The sequence below is a fragment of the Ochotona princeps genome, chromosome 2 (genome assembly GCF_030435755.1).
Source record: "Ochotona princeps isolate mOchPri1 chromosome 2, mOchPri1.hap1, whole genome shotgun sequence".
Taxonomy (NCBI): domain Eukaryota; kingdom Metazoa; phylum Chordata; class Mammalia; order Lagomorpha; family Ochotonidae; genus Ochotona; species Ochotona princeps.
In genome coordinates, this window is record NC_080833.1 from 105,711,881 (window position 1) to 105,733,966 (window position 22,086).

Genomic DNA, 22,086 nt, shown 5'->3' on the forward strand with positions numbered 1-22,086 from the left:
CCCCAAGCAGCCACAACGGCTGAAGCTGAGCTAATCTGAAGTCAGGAACCAGGAGCTCTTCTGGGTCTCCCACATAGGTACAGGGTTCCAAAGCTTTGGGCCGTCCTCAACTGCTTTCCCAGGCCACAAGCAGGGAGCTGGATGGGAAGTGGAGCTGCCGGGATTAGAACCGGCATCCATATGGGATCCTGGCGTGTTCAAGGCGAGGATTTTAGCAGCTAGGCCACCACACCAGGCCCAATCAAAGAAAATTTTTAAATGGCATCCCAAGAACACGGTAGCAAGGGAAGTATGAAGCAAAAATTTGAGATCAGCGCATATATAATGTCTCCTCCCCACCTCAAAGAATCAAGGCTACTCCTTTTGACCTTTGTCTTATTCCTAGGTTATTCCCGGGTCACAGGCCTTCTTGGATGACAGTGGTGATGAACCGGAGGTTGAGCAAAGTGGGTAGGCGGGGCTTGAGGGGTGGGGCCTGACCAAAGGGCCTCTCACTTTGAAGCTTCTCCATTCTGTGAGCTTGCTGGGGACATCCAAGGCAAGACTGGCACTGAGACGACAGCAGGTGAGGGTGTCACGACAGGAGGGAAGGTTTTACGGGAGGTGGTGGCCGTTCAGCCACAGCTTTCCATGACCCAAAAACTCTCGCTTGTAGAATCTGTGGGTCCCTAGTAGAGCTTAGCTTTCCCTGAGGCTAAGCAGCCTCTGAACAAAGACTGTTGGGTGGGGATGGGGATGGGGGACAGGGCTAAGGGACGGCGTGGATGTGGGTCTGTGACAGAGTGCTGAGAGACAGATGCAAAGGAATCTGGGGCAACATGGAGCTAGACAGGTCAGGGCCAGCGGAAGAGACTGGCCAAGCCAGGGGGTCACAGGGGGACGCAAATGATAGAAGGGAGATTGGAACAAGGATTCGGGGGGAGGTCAGCGGGCCGAACCCAAGATGGTAACAGAGGCAATGGAGGGCTGGTAACAGGAAGGCCAAGGAGGAAGGAGAGCTCGCGTGGAGCAGTCTCTTCTTACGGCCACAGAGCACAAGCCGGAAAGTCCCAGGGTACTCTGGGAGCACAGCAAGCTTCCAGATTCCCACTGGACTGTCTCAGGGAAGAAAATGCCCCCCAGGTTCCCAGCTCCCCTGACTCTCAGACTCCTGCTTTGGTTTGGGGGACAGGGTGAGGCTGTTCCTCACTGCGGTCACAGCCACATCCTGCAGAGCAAGGGGAGGGGGAAGTAAGAGGCAAAACAACCAGAACCACAGGCAAAGACCTGTGGGAGAGAACCACGGCTGTGCAGTGGCTCTGCCCGCAGGAGGGTCCGGGGCAGCCCAGCAGAGGACCTTGGAATGTGAGTTCTGCCTGGCCAGCCTGGAGCGCCTTGTGCTCCAACGTCACTGACAGCACTTGGGGGAGAGCATTTCTTTGAACTATTTGGTTTGAAGCTCATTGCTATCAGTTACTGGTGACTTTGGCTAAGCTGTCTCATTTCTTCTCTCAGTTTCAGTTTTCTCATTGCGAAATGGGATCATTTTACAAGGGGTTGGGAAAACAGAGATAATGCATCTAAAGCACGTGGCATGTGGTGGGCTCTCAGTAAATGTCAGTGACGATCGCTCCTGGGACTCCAGGCACCCTAGTATGTGTCTCATTTCCTTACAGGCAATACAGCCCTCTAGTTGACATGGGCTTTTGAAATCAGAAACACAGCTGTGCTTGATTTCAGGTAAATTATTTGATCTAAGTTTCCAGTTTGCTGGGCTGTAAAACAAGGATCGTAGTGCCTCTCCCTCATAGATGTAAGGCACACATGGATGTCAGTCAGTCCCCAAAAATGGCAGCGGTGAGTTTCTCTGCCAGGTAGTCCCTCTCCTCTGTGTCGCGGCAGGCCAGCCCACCGTGTGCCCCTATTTCTCTAGTCACAGCTGTCTCCGCTCCTCATGCTGTTGTGATCAAAACTCCCTTAAGCACTGAAAGAACAAGGTAGGAGCAAGGTGGGGAACACTGAGGGGCTGGGGCAGAGAGGACACACACAGATGATGACAAGACAGAAACTAAAGAAGAGACAGAAAGGGGAAAAGCCATTTCTCTGTTTCTAAGGAAGCCAGTGGCCTCTCTTCTGGTGACTGACCACATCCCCTGTCCCCTCCCCGCAGAACCATGGAATCCTTCAGCTCCAAAAGTCTGGCCCTGCAAGCGGAGAAGAAGCTGCTGAGTAAGATGGCGGGTCGTTCCGTAGCTCATCTCTTCGTCGACGAGACAAGCACCCAGGTGATGGATGAGCTCTACCGTGTGTCCAAAGAGTACACGCACAGCCGGCCGCAGGCCCAGCGGGTCATCAAGGACCTCATCAAGGTGGCCGTCAAGGTGGCCGTGCTGCACCGCAGCGGCTGCTTCAGCCCCAGTGAACTGGCCCTGGCTACCCGTTTTCGCCAGAAGCTGCGGCAGGGCGCCATGACGGCACTCAGCTTTGGCGAGGTGGACTTCACCTTCGAGGCCGCGGTGCTGGCCGGCCTGCTGACCGAGTGCCGGGACATGCTGCTGGAGCTGGTGGAGCACCACCTCACGCCCAAGTCACACGGTCGCATCCGCCATGTGTTCGATCACTTCTCTGATCCAGGCTTCCTCACTGCCCTCTACGGGCCTGACTTCACTCAGCACCTCGGCAAGATCTGTGATGGGCTCAGGAAGCTGCTGGATGAGGGGAAGCTCTGAGAGCACTAAACCTAGAACCTTCCACCGGGCAAAATGGCTGACTGAACAAAATGGACAAGGAGCTTTCTAATCCTGCTCCCCTGCACTAATGCTTCAACCCTCAGGCTTTGTTTCTCCCTGAGAGAGCTTCTGACTCAGAACGCCTCACTTCCAAGCTGCTGGAGAAGAAGCCATGCTAGGAGGAAGGGCTCTCTCCCTCTCCAGCCCCAGGACAGCAAACAAAGCTGCCCGAAAAAGGTGAAATGAAACTTGGGTCTGCATTTATCCCATAAGGGACGTTTGAAACAGGGAAGCTCCCTTTCCTATGACTCATGGGAAGGGAGGGGGTACAGTCCATATATTCCCTCTGGGGACACTAAAAACAGAAGGGGGAGGGGGACCCTTGGAGACTTCCCAGTCCTCCAACTAGGAAGATTCTAGAAGTTCTGTTGCAAAGTGCAAGAAAAGCGGGCTAGGGTAGGGGAGATTTTCACAGGGAAATAAAAATACGAGAACATGTACAGGGCTCAATGTTTACTATCTCCATTTTCTTAGACCTGCGGCTACCACAGGAAGGGAGGGACGTAAACACCACTTATCTCACTTCTTACCATTTTCTTTCTTTTTTTTTTTTTTTAAAGATTCATTTTATTTTTATTGTAAAGTCAGATATACAGAGAGGAGAAAAGACAAAGAGGAAGATTTTCCATCTGATGATTCACTCCCCAAGCAGTCACAATGGCCAGAACCTCTTCCGGGTCTCCCACGCAGGTGCAGGGTCCCAAGCCTCTGGGCCGTCCTTGACTGCTTTCCCAGGCCACAAGCAGGGAGCTGGATGGGAAGTGGGGCTGTCGGGACATGAAGTGGTGCCCATATGGGATCCATAGGCGAGGATTTTAGCTGCTAGGCTACCACGCCAGACCCCACTTTTTTCATACAGGAGACATATTTTCTACCATCACTTGAGGTACCCTTGCCTACTTCTAAGAAACAAATTATACTGCAGACCAATGCTACAAATTTCAAACAACTATGCAGTTGAGGGGCAAGAGATACATAAGTGGGTTCTAGTGGGAGAAAAGGGCATAACAAACAGACTCCCAACCTGTCTTTCTCTTCACACCCCAAGGTATTCCTCCTTTCATCTCTTCACACCAGGACAGGCTGAGTAGCGAAACACATCAGAAGGGTCAACTGGGCGGACTGGAGGGTTCAGGTCCCTCTCCATTCTGCCTGTCTTTACAGTGAATATTGTGGAAAGGTTACAAAGAACCCCTAGGTCAAGGCTGATCTGCTGAACCTAGCAGAAAGGCCCGGCACAGTCTGCCCTCTCTCAGCAGTAGCACTAGTTCACTGACGGCCTGCATCCTAGTCAGGCCTGACCAGGGGGTGGGGCACCAGCAGCCACTGGCTCCTGTTCACAGGTGTCCCTTACCACAGGCCATGTGGCACCTTGTTGTTTTTTTTTTTTTTTCTCAGCTAAGAGTAGGAAGGAATAGAATACAACAAATAAATAGTACTTGAACATAGCACCAAATAAATTATATGACTTCATTGGAGGTAAGGGGAACCTCTCTTGCCCTGCTCTAATGACAGGGCCCAGTGAAAGGGATAGGGAAGGCAGCCAGGGCGCAGAGAGAGCCTTCTGCAGCTGCAGGACAGCAGTAGGTTCAGCCCAGGAACCAGGAAGGAGTCTAGTACCCAACCCTTGCCAAGAGAACTGCCCCAGGCTAAGGAATTCTTGAAGGGCAAGGGGGCTGGAGCTGACAGAGGCAGGCTGGGAAGCCATGTTCTTGAGCCTCACCTCTGGCTCCTCTCCCCTTCAAGCTGCCGCTTCTTTCAACCAGTTCTGGAGACATCAGAGTTTGAAGATTTCATCCTCCTGGTCCCGTAGTGTCCGGGTCCGAGAGGTCCGGGTCAGGGGCACAGGACCTAGGACTGCTCGCTGCTGCATCCGAGGGGAGCTGAGCTGGAGATCTCCCTCCCCAGGTACCCTGTAGGTGAAGAAAGCAGGGGAGACAGCAATAGGTCAAGGGACGAAACCTGAGCATGTGCCAGGCGAGAGGTGCGAGGGAAGCCTCCATGTGAACTGGTTGCCCTAGGAGAAAATCACAATACTTTCTGGATAAATCAGCCCAAACACTGCTTCCCAGTCACCCTGAGGACAAAGCCCAGTGTCCCACTGCCTTCACCATCCCAGCAGCCACTGGCTCTGGGGACCCCTGGCTGAGAGCTAGTGTCTGGCTCCTGCTGGTGCTGAACTGACTTATGATGTCTGGCTGGGTAGGAAGGAGTCTCTGGAAGATCTGCTCAGCGACCATCTTGGACTCACCCACTTTCCCCTCTTTTCAGCTTCTGAGCGGCAGCTTTCTTCGACAGGCTGATTTGTGAGTCCAGCTTCTTCAGGAAATCGGAGGCTGAGAGGTCCTGGGTGGGTGTGGCAAGTTCCTGGCGAGCCGTCGGAGGGACGTCACCGTTGGCATGTCCTGTACTTGTCTCTCGTTTCTTCCTCTCAGTGGAGTGCGGCCAAGCATCATCCTTGCTTGGGCGTCCATCTTCCTCTCCATCTTTTTCTTCCTCAGAATCCAAACCACTGAACAGGTCTCTGGGCTCTGTCAGGATGGGGATGTAGAGGGTTTTCTTCAGGAAGATGGAGTCATTTGTATAAAGGCGGTTTGCACGCTTAATCTGTTCCATCTTTCAAAGAAAGGCAGCAGAGTTAAGGACGGTAACAGTAGCCAACCTCTCATGGCAGCTCAAGCTGTCTAAAGGAATCGCAGAGTTGTGTCTGGCCTTCTAACAACCATGTCCAAGTGCAAGTTGGAATTACTTCTACTTTTCAGTTTTATTCTTTTTAAAGATTTATTTATTTTTGGGCCCGGCGGCGTGGCCTAGCAGCTAAAGTCCTCGCCTTGAACGCCCCGGGATCCCATATGGGTGCCGGTTCTAATCCCGGCAGTTCCACTTCCCATCCAGCTCCCTGCTTGTGGCCTGGGAAAGCAGTCGAGGACGGCCCAATGCATTGGGACCCTGCACCCGTGTGGGAGACCCGGAGGAGGTTCCGGGTTCCTGGCTTCGGATCGGCACGCATCGGCCTGTTGCGGCTCACCTGGAGAGTGAATCATCAGACGGAAGATCTTCCTCTCTGTCTCTCTTCCTCTCTGTATATCTGACTTTAAAGATTTATTTATTTTCATTACAAAGTCAGATATACAGAGAGGAGGAGAGACAGAGAGGAAGATCTTCCATCCGATCATTCACTCCCCAAGTGAGTGCAATGGCTGTGCTGTGTCAATCCGAAGCCAGGAACCTGGAACCTCTTCCGGGTCTCCCACATGGGTGCAGGATCCCAAATCTTTGGGCCGTCCTCGGCTGCTTTCCCAGGCCACAAGCAGGGAGCTGGATGGGAAGTGGAGCTGCCGGGATTAGAACCGGCGCCCATATAGGATCCCGGGGTGTTCAAGGTGAGGACTTTAGGCGCTAGGCCGCGCCGCCGGGCCCAATCTTACTACTTTTAAAGATTTATTTTTAATTGCAAAAGCACATTTTACAGAGAGAAATCTTCCTTCTGCTGATTCATTCCCCAATGGCTGCAAGGACTTGGAGCTGAGTTGATGTGAAGCTGGAAGTCAGGAGCCTCTTCTGGCTCTCCCACACGGGTGCAGGCTCCTAACACTTTGAGCTGTCCTCTGCTGCTTTCCCATGCCATAACGAGGGAGCTGGATAGGAAGTGGAACACCCAGGATACAAACCGCTGCCAAAATGAAATGCCATGCTTGAAAGCGGAGGATTAGCTGGTTTAGCTATCGTGCCGGGCCCAAATATTATGAAAACTTTAATGTATTTATATAGGGCCCGGCGCGATAGCGTAGTGGTTAAAGTTCTCACTTTGAACGCTCCGGGATCCCATGTGGATGCCGGTTCTAATCCCGGCAGCTCCACTTCCCATCTCCCTGCTTGTGGACTGGAAAAGCAATCGAGGGCAGCCAAAGGTTGTGGGACCCTGCACCCTACACAGGAGACACAGAAGAGGCTCCTGGCTTTGGATTGGTTCAGCTCCTGCCGTGGTGGCCACTTGAGGAGTGAATCATCGGACCTAAGATATTTCTGTCTCTCCTCCTCTCTGTATGTCTGACTTTGCAATAAAAATAAATAAATCTTTTAAAAATGCATATGTGGGAGAAGTATTTAAAAAAAAAAACAAGTAAATGAATAAATCTTTAAGATATAGAGCCTGGCGCAGTAGCCTAGGGGAAAAAAGCCTCTGCCTTGTACTGCCAGGATCCCATACGGGCACTGATTCGTGTTCTGGCAGCCAAGCTTCCCCTCCAGTTCCCTGACTGTGGCCTGGGAAAGCAGTGAAGGATGGCCCAAAGCCTTGGGACCCTACACCCACATTGGGAGACCCAAAAGAAGCTCCTGGCTTCTGATCGGCTCAGCTCCAGCCATTGTGCCCATTTGGGAAGTGAATCAGCAGATGGAAGACCTCTGCCTCTCCTCCCTTCTCTTTGTATATCTGACTTTCCAATAATAATAAATAAATCTTAAATCTTTAAAATATGTATCCTTTAAAATAGATACCAAGGTATGTATTACGTGGTAACCTAGCTGCTGAAGTCCTTGCCTTGCACGTGCCGGGATCCCATAAGGGCATCGGTTCACATCATAGCTGCTCCACTTCCCATCCAGCTCCCTGCCTCTGGCCTGGGAAAGCAGTAGAGGACAGCTCAAGGCCCTGGGACTCTGTACCCGTGTGGAAGGCCCAGAAGAACCTCCAGGCTCCTGGCTTTAGCCTGGCTCAGCCCCAACTGTTGCAGCCAGTTGAGGAGTGAATCAGCAGAAGGAAATTTTTCCTCCTCTCTGTCTCATTCTCTCTGTAAATCTGACTTTCCAATAAAAATAAATAAATCCTTTTTTAAAAAAGTACATATCAAGAATAAAATTTTTGGCTAAGTATCACTCTCTGTCTCATATAAACAAAAATAAACATTCAGAAAAAAAAAGCTTCCCAGCCATTGCAGGACTTCAGCAACAGTAAACCAGTGATTGAGAGCTCTGTGTGTGTTTTTGCCTTGCAAATCAAGAAAAGTAAATCGGGCTCCGGAGCAATGATGCAATGGCTAAACTCCTCACCTAGTGGGCACCAAGATCTTGTGTGGGTGCAGGTTCACATCCCAGCTGCTCTGTTCCCATTCAACTCCCTGGTTGTGGCCTTGGAATGCAGTGGAGGACGGCCCAAGTCTTTGGAACCCTGCACCCACATGGGAGACCTGGAGGAGGCTCCTGGCTTCAGATTGGCTCAGTTGTGGCCTTTGCAGCCATTTAGGGAGTAAACCAGCAGACAGATCTTTCTCTCTCTCTTATAACTCTGTCCTTCAATTAAAAATACATGAGGCTTGGGCCCGGCGGCGTGGCCTAGCGGCTAGAGTCCTCGCCTTGAAAGCCCCGGGATCCCATGTGGGCGCCGGTTCTAATCCCGGCAGCTCCACTTCCCATCCAGCTCCCTGCTTGTGGCCTGGGAAAGCAGTTGAGGACGGCCCAATGCATTGGGACACTGCACCCGCGTGGGAGGCCCGGAAGAGGTTCCAGGTTCCCGGCTTCGGATCGGCACGCATCGGCCCGTTGCGGCTCACTTGAGGGGTGAATTGTCGGACGGAGGATCTTCCTCTCTGTCTCTCCTCTGTGTATATCTGGCTGTAATAAAATGAATAAATCTTTAAAAAAAAAAAATACATGAGGCTTTTGGGCCCAGTGCAGTGGCCTAGTGGCTAAAGTCCTTGCCCTGAACACGCCGGGATCCCATATGGGTGCCAGTTCCAATCCCGGCGGCCCCGTTTCCCATCCAGCTCCCTGCTTGTGGCCTGGGAAAGCAGTCGAGGACGGCCCAAAGCCTTGGGACCCTGCACCCATGTGCAGACCTGGCAGAAGCTCCTGGTTCCCGGCTTCAGGTCAGCACAGCACAGCTATTTACTGTCACTTGGGTAGTGAGTCATCGGATGGAAGATCTTCCTCTCTGTCTCTCCTCCTCTCTGTATATCTGACTTTCCAATAAAAAATAAATAAATGTTTAAGTAAATAAATAAATACATGAGTCTTTTAAAAACAGAAAAATTGTGGGACCGGCATCGTAGCCTAATGGCTAAAGGTCTCATCTTGCACATGCTGGGATCCCATATGGGCTCCACTTCGAGTCCTGGTGTCCTGCTTCCCATCCAGCTCCCTGCTTGTGACCTGGGAAAGCAGTCAAGGACAGCCCAAGGCCTTGGGACCCTGTACCCACGTGGAAGACCCAGAAGCAGCTCCTGGCTCCTGGCTTCAGATCACCTCAGCTCCAGCCATTGAGGCTGCTTGTGGAGTGAATCATCTGATAGAAAATCTTTCCCTCTGTTTTTCCTCCTCTTTGTATATCCAATTTTCCAATAAAAATAAATATTAAAAAGAAAACAAAAATTGTTAAAGTCTTTTAATCTAGCTGAACACATTTTTGTGTGTGTGAGTTGGAACAGGATTTTTGACAGAAACTTCATCGACCATAATTATATATATATATATATATATATACACACATATATATAATTTATTTTATTCTATTTTATTGAAAGGTCAGATCTACAGAGAGAAGCAGAGGCAGAAAGATCATGTGTCCGCTGGTTACTCCCAAAGTGGCTGCAATGGCCGAAGCTGAGCCGATCTGAAGCCAGGAGCCAGGAGCTGCTTCTGGGTCTCCCACGTGGGTGCAGGGTCCCAGGGGTTTGGGCCATGCTCTGCTGCTTTCCTAGGCCACAAGCATGGAACTAGAAGACAAGTGGAGCAGCTGGGATTCACCCATATGGGATCCCGGACCATATAAGGCAAGAACTTTAGGGTCTGGAGCCAAGGCCTAGCGGCGAAAGTCCTTGCCTCGAACACACTGGAATCCCATATGGGCACCAGTTCTAATTCTGGTGGTCCCACTTCCCATCCAGCTCCCTGCTTGTGGCCTGGGAAAGCAGTCAAAAAAGGCCCAAAGCCTTGGGACCCTGCACCCGCGTGGGAGACCGGAAGAGCTCCTGGCTCCCAGCTTTTGATCGGCACAGCACCAGCCGTTGCAGTCACTTAAGGAGTGAATCATCGGATGGAGGATCTTCCTCTCTGTCTCTCCTTCTCTCTGTATATCTGACTTTGAAATAAAAATAAATAAATCTAAAAAAAAAAAAAAAAAACTTTAGCACTAGGCTACCACGCAACTATGCAATATGCTGACATCTGTCATATCCCTTGCATTACCTGCGCTTTGCACACTGTGAGACTGTAAGTTGGAAACAAGTATAAGAAGAGAATGGCACATTATGAACTTAAAACTAAAACCCAGTTCTCCGTGGGTTAAGTCAAGAACTATTACACCAGCGTCCCACAGGGCATGTGTTCGGGTCCTGATTCTCTATTTCCAACCCAGATCCCTTCTGATGCACACGGATAGCAATGGAAATGCTTTCCCCGGTGCAATGGGACGTCCCCAGCGCTTGGTCCCTGCAGCCACATGGTAGATCCCAAAACTCAAAGCTCTCGTGGCTTCCACCAAGGCACATCTCTCTGTTGCCATTTGGGAGGGATCCAGAGGATGCAAGATCTGTGTCTCTCCTCTCTCCGTGTAACTCTGCCTTACTAAATAATAAAACAAACCCCGGAAAATGATAAAAGTTCTTCATTGTTTGTCGTGAATTATAATTTTCCTATGTGGTTAAACAGTACAGACTTCAGAGACACATCTCTGACAGTTACTCGACCTTGGTCAAATCGATGAAGCAATTTAAGCCCTTATCATCATCATCATTATTTTAGTTGCAAAAATGGCACAACTGCTGACCACTTGATAGGTGCAAAAGACTCCAATAGGTTACTAATATGCAAAGTCCCCAGCACCGTGTGTGGCTTCACAAACGGGGTAGCAAGGCAGCAGCTGTCCCAACCACAGGGCACCCATGGCGGGGAACAGAGAGCCCTAGCAGGCCATTTCAGGCGACTGGCTGCCGGCACCCCAATCCTTGGAAGACTCACCGTCACCCCGTATTTGAGAGCCAGTCCAGCCAGGGTGTCTCCGGGCTGCAGCAGATGCTCCAGGCGTCTTTCTCTCACGGGGGAGCAGGCCGACTGCACCAGGCTCCCGTAAGAACGCGCCCGGCTCCCCTGCAGCAGTCCTGACCCCCCGAGAGGGGGCTGTCTCGAGGGAGAGGCCATCTCCTCACGCTGCAGATCGCTGGGGTCGCGACTTGGTGGCTGACCCCGCGAAGGGACGGAGTGCAAATCCGTGAAATTCTGGGGACTCCTTGCTCGGCGCTACGTCCGCCCCCTCAACACACACACACACACACACACACACACACACACACACAGAGCTTCTCCTCCCTCCACACCCCTTCCCACAACTCTGTCCCCTAAGAAGGCTGTCCCTGAGTCTCCCTAGCGCCCCTCCCACACTCGACCCCCCAACTCTTGGCTACACCGACCTCTGACCTTTGAACTCTGGCCACCCTGCTTAACACTCTTTCCTCAGTCCAGCAGCACAGCATTAGGGCGTCCCTACATCCTAGCTCTCTCTGGTCCCTGGGGTCGTGAGCTAAGGGGGCTGGGAAAAGAAGAACCAGGCCCACTCTGGAGCGCGGAGGAAGCGCGTGGAGACAGCGGGAGTGTGGTACACTTTCCACTCAGAGAACGCTCGGTCAGCGTCAGATAAGTCACTCCCTCACATCCGGGGCCCACATCTGAGTTCTTTTTTTTTCCCGACGCTTAGACGCCTACGAGACGCGAGGGCCCAGATGCAGCGGAGTTTCGGCCAACCCTTGACTAGAAGACTTCATTTCCCAAAAGGCTTCGCATCCGCGTGGTCGCGGGGCACTCTAGGAAATGCAGATGCCCTCACCGCGCCGCGGGAGGCATTTCCGGACGCGCGTGGTTTGCGTCAAAGGGCGTTGCCGGAAGTACGGAGGCCGTCCGGAAAGAGCGAAGGGAGGAGAGGAAGAGAGGAGGCCGACCCCTTCTACGGTGGCCTGAAGGAGTGGCGAAGTGGTTGCGAGAGGATTGATCTTTTGTGGTATTTTACAGTCCGTAATGTCTTTCAAGAGGGAAGGGGACGATTGGAGCCAGCTCAATGTGCTCAAAGTAAGCGCCAGCGGTGTGGATCCGCCTCTGCAGCCTACGAGGAGCTTGGTTTCGTTGCTTTGGCGACAGGGCGCGGGGTGGGGGCGGCGGCGGTGGAGAACCAGACCACCGGGGCTCGGGGAGCGACCCCTGGCCTCTTGGCTTCGCGATCCCTGTCCCTGCGGTCCCTATCTCATCCGACTCCTCCTCCCTGTCTTCTCCCTTTCATCCCCCTCCCTACGTCCCCCCCCACCCTGCAGAAACGAAGAGTGGGAGACTTGCTGGCCAGTTACATCCCGGAAGATGAGGCGCTGATGTTGCGGGATGGACGGTGAGGGCGAGCGTGTCAGAGGCGGAGAGGGGCATCAGGGATTGTTTGAGGAGAAGTGTGGTGGAGGTTGAGAGACCTCGGAGTTAGGCTTTGCAAGGGTTGCTGAGGCAGAGTGGGTCCCACAAAAGGAACCCTTCCTCCCCTCCCAAACATCGTCTTCTCTCCGCAGCTTTGCTTGTGCCATCTGCCCCCACCGACCGGTGCTGGACACTCTGGCCATGTTGACTACCCACCGTGCAGGCAAGAAACATCTGTCCAGTAAGTGTGGACTAAGAGAAGAAACCCGCCCACTCTCTGCAGACACCTCTGGCTGGTACACTTTCCCCCTTCTCCTCAGGCCTGCAGCTTTTCTATGGCAAGAAACAGCCAGGAAAGGGCACGGAGCAAAATCCAAGACAGCAGGGTGACTCGAGGAGGGATGAGACCCAGGCTGAGGTAAGCCGAGAAGGCGAGGTTCTTCCATCCAGGCAGGGTCCTGCTGCCTGTGCCAGGCTCAGAAGGCACTGACTTTGTCTCCTGCCCCCCGTGCCAGGCTCCTCTGCTCACCCAGACCCGCCTCATCACCCAGAATGCTCTGCACAGAGCTCCTCAATATAACAGCTGCTGCCGGCGGAAATACAGGTGTGTGGGAAAGGATGGCTCTAAACATTTCTAAATTGTAACCTGAGGAGTACTAGTGTTTTGTAGATGTTAGTTGATGTTTCAAAGGAAGAAAAGAAGAGCTTTTGATTTGCAAATAAGGTTTGGAAGTGGTACTTCTGCAGTTTTAACTTGTGGAATAATAGTATTTTTCAAGGTCTCTACAAGTTTACATAACAGTGTTTAAAAGTTTTGAGCTAAGCTGGTGTCAAGCCTCAGCCTGTGGTGCTGACACTCACACGGGCGTGTTTGTTCAAGTCTTCCCTGCTCCACTTCCAATCTAGCTTCCTGGCTCCTGGCTTTTCAGGCCGACACAGCTGTGGTCATTATGACCATTTTGGGAATGAACCAGCTGATGGAAAATCTCTCCCTGTCTCTCCTTCTCTGTCTGTAACTCAGCATTTCAAATAAAAACAAATCCTTTTTATTTTTAAAGATTTTTTAAAATTTTTATTGGAAAGTCAGATATACAGAGAGACGGAGAGACAGAGAGGAAGATCTTCTGTCTGTTGACTCACTCCCCAAGCAGCTGCAATGACTGAAGCTGTGCTGATCCAAAGCCAGGAACCTGGAGCCTCTTCTGGATCTCCTACATGAGTGCAGAGTCCCAGGGCTTTGTGCCACCCTTCATTGCTTTCCCAGGCCACAAGCAGGGAGATGGATGGGAAGCGGGCCACGGCATTAGAACCGGCGCACATATGGGATCCCTGTGCCTGCAAGGTGAGGACTTTAGCTGCTAGGCCACAGTGCTCAGCCCCTTTTTATTTAAAAAAAAAAAATTGTTTTTGAAAGGCAGAGTTATAGAGGGAGAGAGAGAGAGATTCTCCAACCACTGATTCACTCCCCAGATGCCTGCAACAGCTAGAGCTGAGCTGATCCAGGAGCCTCTTCTGGGTCTCCGATGTGAGAGTCCCAAGGCTTTGAGCCATCCTCCACTGCTTTCCCAGTTTTAAGCAAGGAGCTGGATGGGAAGCAGCCAGGACACAAACCAGCACCATATGGGATTCCTGCACCACAGGTCAGAGGATTAGCTCACTGTGCTGGCCCCCAAAAGAAATTTTTATTTTATTTTTACAGTCTTGTGTGCGTGTATGTGTTAAAATAATTTAATCTCCCTGTACATTTCTGTCCACACAAAGATACAGAAATCAATACATACTTTACAAATATTTACCTGTCTGGAGACATTCAAATTATATTTTTACAGTCTTACAACTTTATTTACTTGTCATACGCATTGACTGTAGAATTTTTTTCTTATATTTTTATTTTGAATTTTTGAATTATGTGGTACAATTTCGTATAGACTGGGATTCCCCCCACAAGCTCCCACTCCCAACAGGTTTTTCCCCATTTTACTATAATGGTATAGTCCTTCATAAGGAATCACAATTCCGCCAGACTCTTATTTAAGTGTACCCCAACATTGCTGGTACAGACAATGTCAGATAGTCCAGCATCCCATTGTCTACACATTTCCAACAGTTTCATTGGGAATCCATTTTTAATCTGGAAGCAAGAATGAATGTTGCATTATACCCCCACATCTGGATATGGTGGACCCCAGTACTCCATTACTATATACATTTCCATAATTGAGAAGCCATGAAACAAGGTCAACAACTGGTATGAGTTAGAACAACTACAACAACAATGACAAAAACAAATTACAGTACCATGAAAAAACGCGCCACTGAGTAACCAACACATGAGTGACTAAAAGGAAGCACAAAAGTCTCGGGAAAAATGATGCCACCGTGTAACCCATGAGGCAGCAATGAATTTAACAAGAGAAAAGAAAGTCTTTGGAATAAATGAAACTGAGATAAAAAAACATCAAAACACATGGGATGCAGCCCCCCCCAAAAAAACAGTATGGATTGGATTATTGAAGTTTTTCTTTCCATGCTGATTTTCTTATATAAGAGAGAGCATATGGTATTTGTTCTTTTGTGATTGACTCATTTCACTGAGCATAATGGTCTCTAGTTGGGATCACCTGGTTGTAAATAGAATAATTTCATTCTTCTTAGTAGCTGAATAATATTCCATGGAGTAGACATACCACAGTTTCTTTAACCACTCTTCTTTGGACACACATCTAGATTGTTTCCATGTCTTTGCTATTGTAGATTGTGCTGCTGCAAATATAGGATTACAGGTCCCCTTCTCATATGCAGATTTCATTTCAGTTTGGTATATTCCTAGCAGCGGGATAGCAGGATCATATGGCAGATTTATTTGCAATTCTCTAAGCGCTCCCCTTACTGATTTCCACAGTGGTTGTATTCGCTTAAACTCCTACCAGCAGTGAAGGAGGGTACCTTTCTCCCCACATCCATGCCAGCAGGTGTTGTTAGTTGAGTTCTGAATGTAGGCTGGTCTCACTGGAGTTAGGTGGTACCTCAGTGTGGTTTTCATTTGTATCTGATGGCTAGGGAGCCTGAGCTTGTTTTCATAGGTCTGTTACTCATTTGAATCTGTTCTTTTGAAAAGTATCTGTTCATTTCCTTTGCCCATTTTGTTACAGGGTTTTTTTTTTTTTTTTTTTTTTCTTTTCTGTCCCTGGGTTTCTGAAGCTCTTTGTAAATCCTGGATATTAGCCCCCTATCACTTGTGTAGTGTGTAGAAATTTTCTCCCATTTTGTTGGTTGCTTCTTCACTTGGTTGATTGTTTCCTTTGCTGTACAGAAGCTTTTTAGTTTGATGTAGTCCCATTTGTTCATTTTGGCTTTGGTTGTCTTTGCTGTTGGCATCTTTTCTAAGAAGTCTTTTCCTGTTCCTATATCTTGGAGTGTGTTTCCTATGTTTTCCTTTAATAGTTTGATGGTTTCTGGGTGTAGATTTAAGCCTTTGATCCATTTAGAGCTGATTTATGTATAATGTGGGCTGTCTACAGATTTTTTTTTTAAGATTTATTCATTTTATTACAAAGTCAGATCTACAGAGAGGAGGAGAGACAGAGAGGAAGATCTTCCATCCGATGATTCACTCCCCAAGAGACCGCAACGGGCCGGTGCGCGCCTATCCGAAGCCGGGAACCAGGAACCTCTTCCGGGTCTCCCATGCAGGTGCAGGGTCCCAATGCATTGGGCCGTCCTCTCCTGCTTTCCCAGGCCACAAGCAGGGAGCTGGATGGGAAGTGGAGCTGCCGGGATTAGAACTGACGCCCAGATGGGATCCCGGGGCGTTCAAGGCGAGGACTTTAGCAGCTAGGCCACGCCGCCCTGCCCTGTCTGCAGATTTTTTAATCTACATAGGTACTTAGGTAACCAAAGTATAGAGCTCATTTAGCGAATCTTCATCATCATCACATTTTCTGGACTATCTCACATGGAAGCAGTATGGGACATTCCTTATTCTTTGGCCCAGGCAGTTTTGTTGAGCCTGGTATCAATGCACACATGTGGAGTCCCCATCTCTTTCATGGCAAACTTTGGATCTCTCTGAGTGCCTTAGGAACACAGTTCTTGAAGCCCACCCTATGGATGCCCTTGTGAATGTTGTTGGTGTACCCCCACATCACCACCTCGCTGATGGTAGAACAGCCCTTCTTGCCACTCTTCTTTGCAGGAGCCATCTTCTAGGGCCCAAGCTGGAAGAGGCCCTAGAAGCTGTGCTGGCTCCAAAAATAAATAAATCTTAAAAAAAAAAAAGTTTTACTCTATCCCAAACGATCCCAAAATTATTTCTGTGAGGAGCACATCCTTGAGGGATGCAGTTGAGGGGTCACTACTGTAAGGATTTAAAAGTGATAGTCATAGAAGATTTGGTCCCTTTATTGCTTTATTGCTTTTTATTCTCTACCCAGACCAGAAGCTCCTGGTTCCTCTGTCTCTCACTCCTCTTTGCCATCAGCTGCAGAAGTTGAACTCCAAAGTGAGAAAATCAGCAGGGAGCCTGAGCGTGGGCCCAGCCCACCGGCCAAAGAGGCAGCATCCATCCCAGCCCCTGCACCCATGAGCCCCATGAAGAGACGAGCCCTGGATCACTACCTCACTCTGCGAAGGTGAGTGCTCCAGATCACTTCCCTTGGATTTTTCTCTTTTCTCTCCGATTTTTTTTTCCCACACTCAGTTATTTTTTTCTTGTTACCACTAACTTTTTAAATGTTTGTAAAGATTTATTCATTGTGGTTGGTGTTATATACTGGATAAAGCCACCGCCTGCAACCCTGGCATTCCATGTAGGCGCTTATTCGAGTCCCAGCTTCTCCACTTTTGATCCAGTTCCATGCTGATGACTGTGGAAAAGCAGTGGAAGATGGTACAAGTGTTGCAACCATCTGGGGAGTAAGCAGGAGGATGGAAGATCTCTCTTTTTGTCTCTCCAACTTTTCAAATAAATAAATCTTTAAAAAATTATTCATTTATTTGAAGGGGAAAGTGACACAGCCAAAGATCTTGCATTTGCCGTTTAATTCCCCAAATGGCTGCAATGGCCAGAGCTGGCCCAGGTCAAAGCCAGCATCCTGGAGCTCCATCTGGGTCTTCCACATGGTTAGCACAGGTCCAAGTCCTTGGGTCATCCTCAGCTGCTTTCCCAGGACATTAGCAGGTTGCTGGATTAGAAACAGAGCATCCAAGAATGCAAGCAGCACTCTGATAAGGGGTACCAGCATCGCAGGTAGCAGCTTAGCTCACAACACTACCCCTCACCGCTGACTGTAATAAACCTTTTTCCCTGACCAATTACTTTTTTCTGATGTTTCTAGTTCCGGGTGGATTCCAGATGGAAGAGGTCGATGGGTAAAAGATGAAAATGTTGAGTTTGACTCGGATGAAGAGGAACCACCTGACCTGCCCCCAGACTGACACCTCCTTTACCCCATTCATTTCATAAATAAACTAGAGTTTACTTCGGGGACCTCGCTTTCCTCCAGTGTGGGTCCTTGTTCCGTCACAAGATGTCCCATCTGTTCCTTCTCAGCCTCCCTGCTGCTTCCCTGGGATGTACATAGCCCCTCCTCACACTTCTAACCCCTCCCCCAGCGTTTACCAGAGTCATGCCAAGCGTCAGCTGCATGCAGCCCAGTGCCCTATTAATAAGTCTATCAGCAAGAGAGCTTTGCCCTTCATGTTGTCTGCTTGCTTCCCCACCCGCCTCTACTTGGAAGTACCACGCCTCACATGAACACTGTGAACAGGCCCCAGGGGGCTTGGCCACATCTGAAAACAGGGCTGAGGGTTAGTGGCCTGTGAAAGGAGAAGAGATTAAAGGTCCTGGCAGGATTTTGGGGAACACCAGGGGAAGGCACTCCCCCAATTGCCTCCTGGTAACCTGAACTGCCCTGCCTACTGGTCCCAAGGGTATAAATAATCCCCCTCCTGAACTGGCAGGAATTTGGGGGGTTAATGCCAAGATTCCCAGCACGGAGGCCAAGACAAGAGGCAGGCCGAGAGGACAGCGGGCCTTTATTTACAGGAAAGGGGGATAGAGGAGGATTGACATGTCCACGGCACCGGCTCTGGCTGGCAAAAGGCAAGGCTGTGTTATCTCTTCTTTTGCTGGCGACCTGCAAAGGGGCAAGAGGAAATCCATGTCTTTCTCCCGTCTCCTGCTTCTGGCAAAGGCACTCATGCCCTTCCCAGTTCCTCAGCCAGACTCATAAAGTGGTAGTGTGTTTGGGCCACCTGACCGGTCCAACCCCCCCATTAACAAAACAAAAATAAGGAGGCACACTGCAAATAAAAACATCATGATTCCAAACTAGTATAATTATATCTAGCTTCCTTTCCTCCTCTCTGTGGTGTGTATTTGGGGGCAGGGAAACTTCTATGTTCAGTTTCTTTCTGGGATTTAAACTTCTCACAGGAACATCACTTCCTGACCCTCTGCCACGCACACAGCACACCACGTCTGCAGTTGACTTACGCAGCTCGTTGTTTCGGGTCATGGCCTGGGCTGCCCGCGCTCGTGGTCCCTGCTGTGTAAAGTGGTAGCCGAAGCGCACGATAGAGGGACATTGCTCTAGTACAGTGGCCATCTCCATCTCCACTGCATCACCAGGCCACTGGCGCTGTGGGAGGGAGATGGGAAAGCTGTCAGTCTGTTTTCCATCCTAGACCACAGACTCCTTCAAGAAAGACATTGAGGCTAGTGTTTCCAGAGTCGGGGCAAAGAAACAATGAAAGGTTGGGGCTAGCACAATGGCTCAACTGGCTATTCCTCAACCTGCAAGTATCAGCATACCATACGGGCACCAGGTTGTGTCCCAGCTGCTCCACTTCCCATCCAGCTCCCTGCTTGTGGCCTGGGAAAACAGTGAAGGATGGCCCAAAGCCTTGGGACCCTGTACCCACATGGGAGACCTGGAAGAGAAGCTCCTGGCTTCTGACTAGCTCAGCTCCGGTTGTTGTGGCCATTTGGTGAGTGACCCAGTGGATGGAAGATCTTTTTCCCTGTCTCTCCTCTCTAAATCTGCCTTTCCTATGAAAATAAATAACCCAGAGATGAGAATGCTGACCTGGTTGTCTACACGGAGTTCAGTGAGTGTGTTGTTCTCCCGAACTGCTTTCAGCACAGCCATGAGCCCTATGCTGCTAATGAAGTTGGATTCGATGTTCAGGCTCTGGACGCTACGGTTCTCACGCAACATGTCAGCCACCGCCTGGGGAGCAGGGATTTGGGTTAGGATTAACAGTTTCACAGACAACTGAGGAGAGAAAGCACAGGGCAAGAGGGAAACATGATTGAAACAAGTCCTTGAGGAGCTGCAGGTGGAGTAGGCGAGACAAAGTAGTAGGAAAAACTAGGAGACTGCACAGTGAAATTAGGCGATGTTAGAGAGGACTGATGCTCATTGGAGAAATGATCTCTGGGTTTCAGAGTGGGGAGCGTTAGGACAGCAGATCAGTATCTCCTTAAGGGTGTCCCTAAGAAAGCATTGTGGGGATAGCATCCATCACTTAACACAACCCTACGAGGTGGGACACGTCAAGGTGTGGTGGAGGGCTGTAGATGTCTTCTGGTCTTACATTGGCGATAGGGTCACCACTCCTTGTGGCCACCAGACTGAAACTCCGGACATAGGTGTTTGTCTTCATTGCCTCACACAGCTCGCTTAGCATGGGTATTGGGATATCCTATGGAGCAAAGGAGGAGAAGGAAAGTTAAGGGACTCTCATTTGCCAGCAGTTACCCCAGGGTCATGCCTGGGAGGATAGGGGTCAAATACCTGTATGTTGTTGAGATTTACTTCCTCCAGCTCCTTGTCATTGCTTCGAACCCTCTTTAGGATCTCCTCGATGTTGGCAGGGTTTGGAGGCTCATCAGGTACTGGCTTGTACTTGTCAGGTTGTACCACACCTGGTGGGTGAAGGGAGGGAGGGACCCCCAACATGGCCCCAATAAGAGCTGCATTGGCTCTTGGGTACCGTGCACTAAGTTCTTCCCCAGATTCACCTGTTTGCACCCTTTGTGACTTTTTCTCAGATTCCAGGACTTCCTGCCCAGAGCCCCAGGGGCCATCCTTCTCAATCACTCACTGCTAATGCCTTCAGTGTTGCAGATTTCTCCGCTGCAGATGGCGTCATAGTACTGCTTGTTGCTCATCAGTGTGTACATGCCCAGAATTGCTGGAGAGGGAGAGCAGAGGAGGCACCGAGGTTTGGAAGGGACCAGTGCTAGGTCCCTCCTTCTCTCTTTTGCTGAATCTGCTGCATTTGTGAAGTCTGACCATTTCCACTCTCCCAGGGGGGCACTCAGGGGTCCTTCTCGGAGCTGTCAGAAGCAGCAGATTCTAAACCACTGAGCTAAGGCTAAGGGAAGGTTGCCACGGAGCTGCTAGAAGAGGCAGCATGCAGAGATCCAGTCCCTGAATACTCCACTTTGTTTTTTATGATCCCCTCAAAATCGCTCTGTGAGATGTTAGTTTATTGAGCTAAAAGATAAGCCAGCCCCTAAATAAGAAAAACAGAAACCATGATCTGAGGCTCTCTTTTGGCTACCTATGTCCTAGGTCAGGACCTTCAACAGCAGTTAGACTTCAAGGCAGCAGTCCCCTGACCCTGAGCCTCCAACCCTCCTCAGGTGCCCACAGCTGCCCACCTGCAATGTCACACATTTCAGCATCTGTGGCATTGGCCAGCGCCTCCTCTAGCTCAGGCTCCAGGGTGATCTGCTCCTGTGCCGGGATCTCCCTCTTGGGCTCAATATAGGGTTTCCCTGATGAAGAGATGAAGGATGGTCTTCAGGTGGAGGTCATTTCCCCAAAGATGCTGGCCTCCACCTTTCTTCCCTTCTCCAGGAATGTCAGGGGACAGTGTAAGCCTGAGTCCTCAGCAAGCTCAGGACTCAATGGTCCTCTGACTTCTTGCAATAACTGAAGGGTACAAGCTGGAAGATAAGAGGGAAGCTGGGCAGGGGAGACACAGGATAATTGTTGGGCTCTGAGAAGTGCAGGCATGGAGGTCAGGGTCCTCATACCCTTCTTCTCGCCTGTGTAGGGCACCAAGTCTTCACGCTCTTTGACCTCCATTGCCTGTTGCTCCAGGTACTGTAAAAGGGCATCACGGTCCAGGGGCCCCGTTGGGTTCTTCTTTGTCTGGTCACGTTGTCTTAGTCCAGCCGGCAGAAGCATGTTCTTAGGGATGAGTTTGGGGGAGCAAGTCAGAACTGCCTTCTGACCTGAGCTATCTTTCAATTCCCCTGACACCTTTTTGTCCTCCCCCATGGCCCTCTTGGGAGCTGACACTTTTTTGTCCCCCCACAGCCCTCTTGGGAAACTCCAGACCCTATAGGTATCCCTGATCCCAACGCCCTTCCCCAAATGCCTGGAAACTGCCCAAGGTGCCCTGAGCTGGAGCCCCTACCTCAGGGTCCATCTCCTGTAGCTCGCAGTCCAGCTGCTCTAGCTCCTCAGGGCTCAGGGTCCTGAGGATCTCATCTTCATCTATATCTCTGTATTTCTCCAGTTCCTTCTGATACGATGACATGGTGGCCCCCACCCCTTCCACTGTGTGGCACTCAGACCCTGAGAAACATTGAGAAAAGTGATTGGACAATGGAGAGACAAGGACACAATAGTGACACAAAAAAGACCAGCCATGGGGCGGAACACTGAACCCAATATTTCAGAAGTCAAACATCTACCTGGGGACAAGAAGATGGGAAAGATTAAGTTGTTTAGTTAAGATCAGAGTCTCCTTCTTCTTGCTTCCCCAGCTTGCAGTCACTCTGGACAGGGACCCCAGGCGTCCATGCCGGGTTTGTCTTCCCACTGTGTAAGAGAGAAATCCTGGCAGTACCCCTGCCCTATAACCTCACCCGTCAGTGCCTCCTCCCCTCGCACAGCTGCTGGAAGTTGTGCCA

At 50.3% G+C, this 22,086-nt stretch overlaps 4 protein-coding genes across 5 annotated transcripts; 2 read left to right on the forward strand and 2 right to left on the reverse strand.

Moving 5' to 3' along the window:
- The first annotated feature begins 480 nt into the window (after nucleotides 1-480).
- Nucleotides 481-3,206, forward strand: TNFAIP8L2 (TNF alpha induced protein 8 like 2). Of its 2 annotated transcripts, XM_058660241.1 has the most exons (4): nucleotides 481-565; nucleotides 1,656-1,719; nucleotides 1,919-1,976; nucleotides 2,150-3,206. In XM_058660241.1, exon 4 carries the CDS (start codon nucleotides 2,154-2,156, stop codon nucleotides 2,706-2,708), a length of 555 nt encoding a protein of 184 aa, XP_058516224.1. In that variant the 5' UTR covers nucleotides 481-565; nucleotides 1,656-1,719; nucleotides 1,919-1,976; nucleotides 2,150-2,153; the 3' UTR covers nucleotides 2,709-3,206. The 2 variants fall into 2 exon arrangements, with proteins under 2 accessions (XP_058516224.1, XP_004588936.1); XM_004588879.2 differs by lacking the exon at nucleotides 1,919-1,976 and having other exon boundaries at nucleotides 521-565.
- A 934-nt stretch (nucleotides 3,207-4,140) lies between these two features.
- LYSMD1 (LysM domain containing 1) lies at nucleotides 4,141-11,031 on the reverse strand. Its single transcript, XM_004588880.2, has 3 exons — nucleotides 10,725-11,031; nucleotides 5,020-5,384; nucleotides 4,141-4,681 (listed from the first exon to the last, which is right to left on the reverse strand). The coding sequence occupies exons 1-3, from the start codon at nucleotides 10,902-10,904 to the stop codon at nucleotides 4,546-4,548; spliced, it is 681 nt and encodes a 226-aa protein (XP_004588937.2). The 5' UTR covers nucleotides 10,905-11,031; the 3' UTR covers nucleotides 4,141-4,545.
- A 387-nt stretch (nucleotides 11,032-11,418) lies between these two features.
- Nucleotides 11,419-17,644, forward strand: SCNM1 (sodium channel modifier 1). The gene is made up of 7 exons (XM_058660242.1): nucleotides 11,419-11,825; nucleotides 12,065-12,135; nucleotides 12,305-12,393; nucleotides 12,473-12,570; nucleotides 12,668-12,756; nucleotides 16,586-16,783; nucleotides 17,489-17,644. The coding sequence occupies exons 1-7, from the start codon at nucleotides 11,775-11,777 to the stop codon at nucleotides 17,586-17,588; spliced, it is 696 nt and encodes a 231-aa protein (XP_058516225.1). The 5' UTR covers nucleotides 11,419-11,774; the 3' UTR covers nucleotides 17,589-17,644.
- Nucleotides 17,645-18,060: 416 nt separating this feature from the next.
- TMOD4 (tropomodulin 4) lies at nucleotides 18,061-21,710 on the reverse strand. The gene is made up of 9 exons (XM_004588881.3): nucleotides 21,588-21,710; nucleotides 21,202-21,358; nucleotides 20,824-20,940; nucleotides 20,262-20,351; nucleotides 19,952-20,082; nucleotides 19,752-19,859; nucleotides 19,241-19,384; nucleotides 18,649-18,793; nucleotides 18,061-18,289 (listed from the first exon to the last, which is right to left on the reverse strand). Exons 1-9 carry the CDS (start codon nucleotides 21,708-21,710, stop codon nucleotides 18,267-18,269), a joined length of 1,038 nt encoding a protein of 345 aa, XP_004588938.1. The 3' UTR covers nucleotides 18,061-18,266.
- Nucleotides 21,711-22,086: the final 376 nt, after the last annotated feature.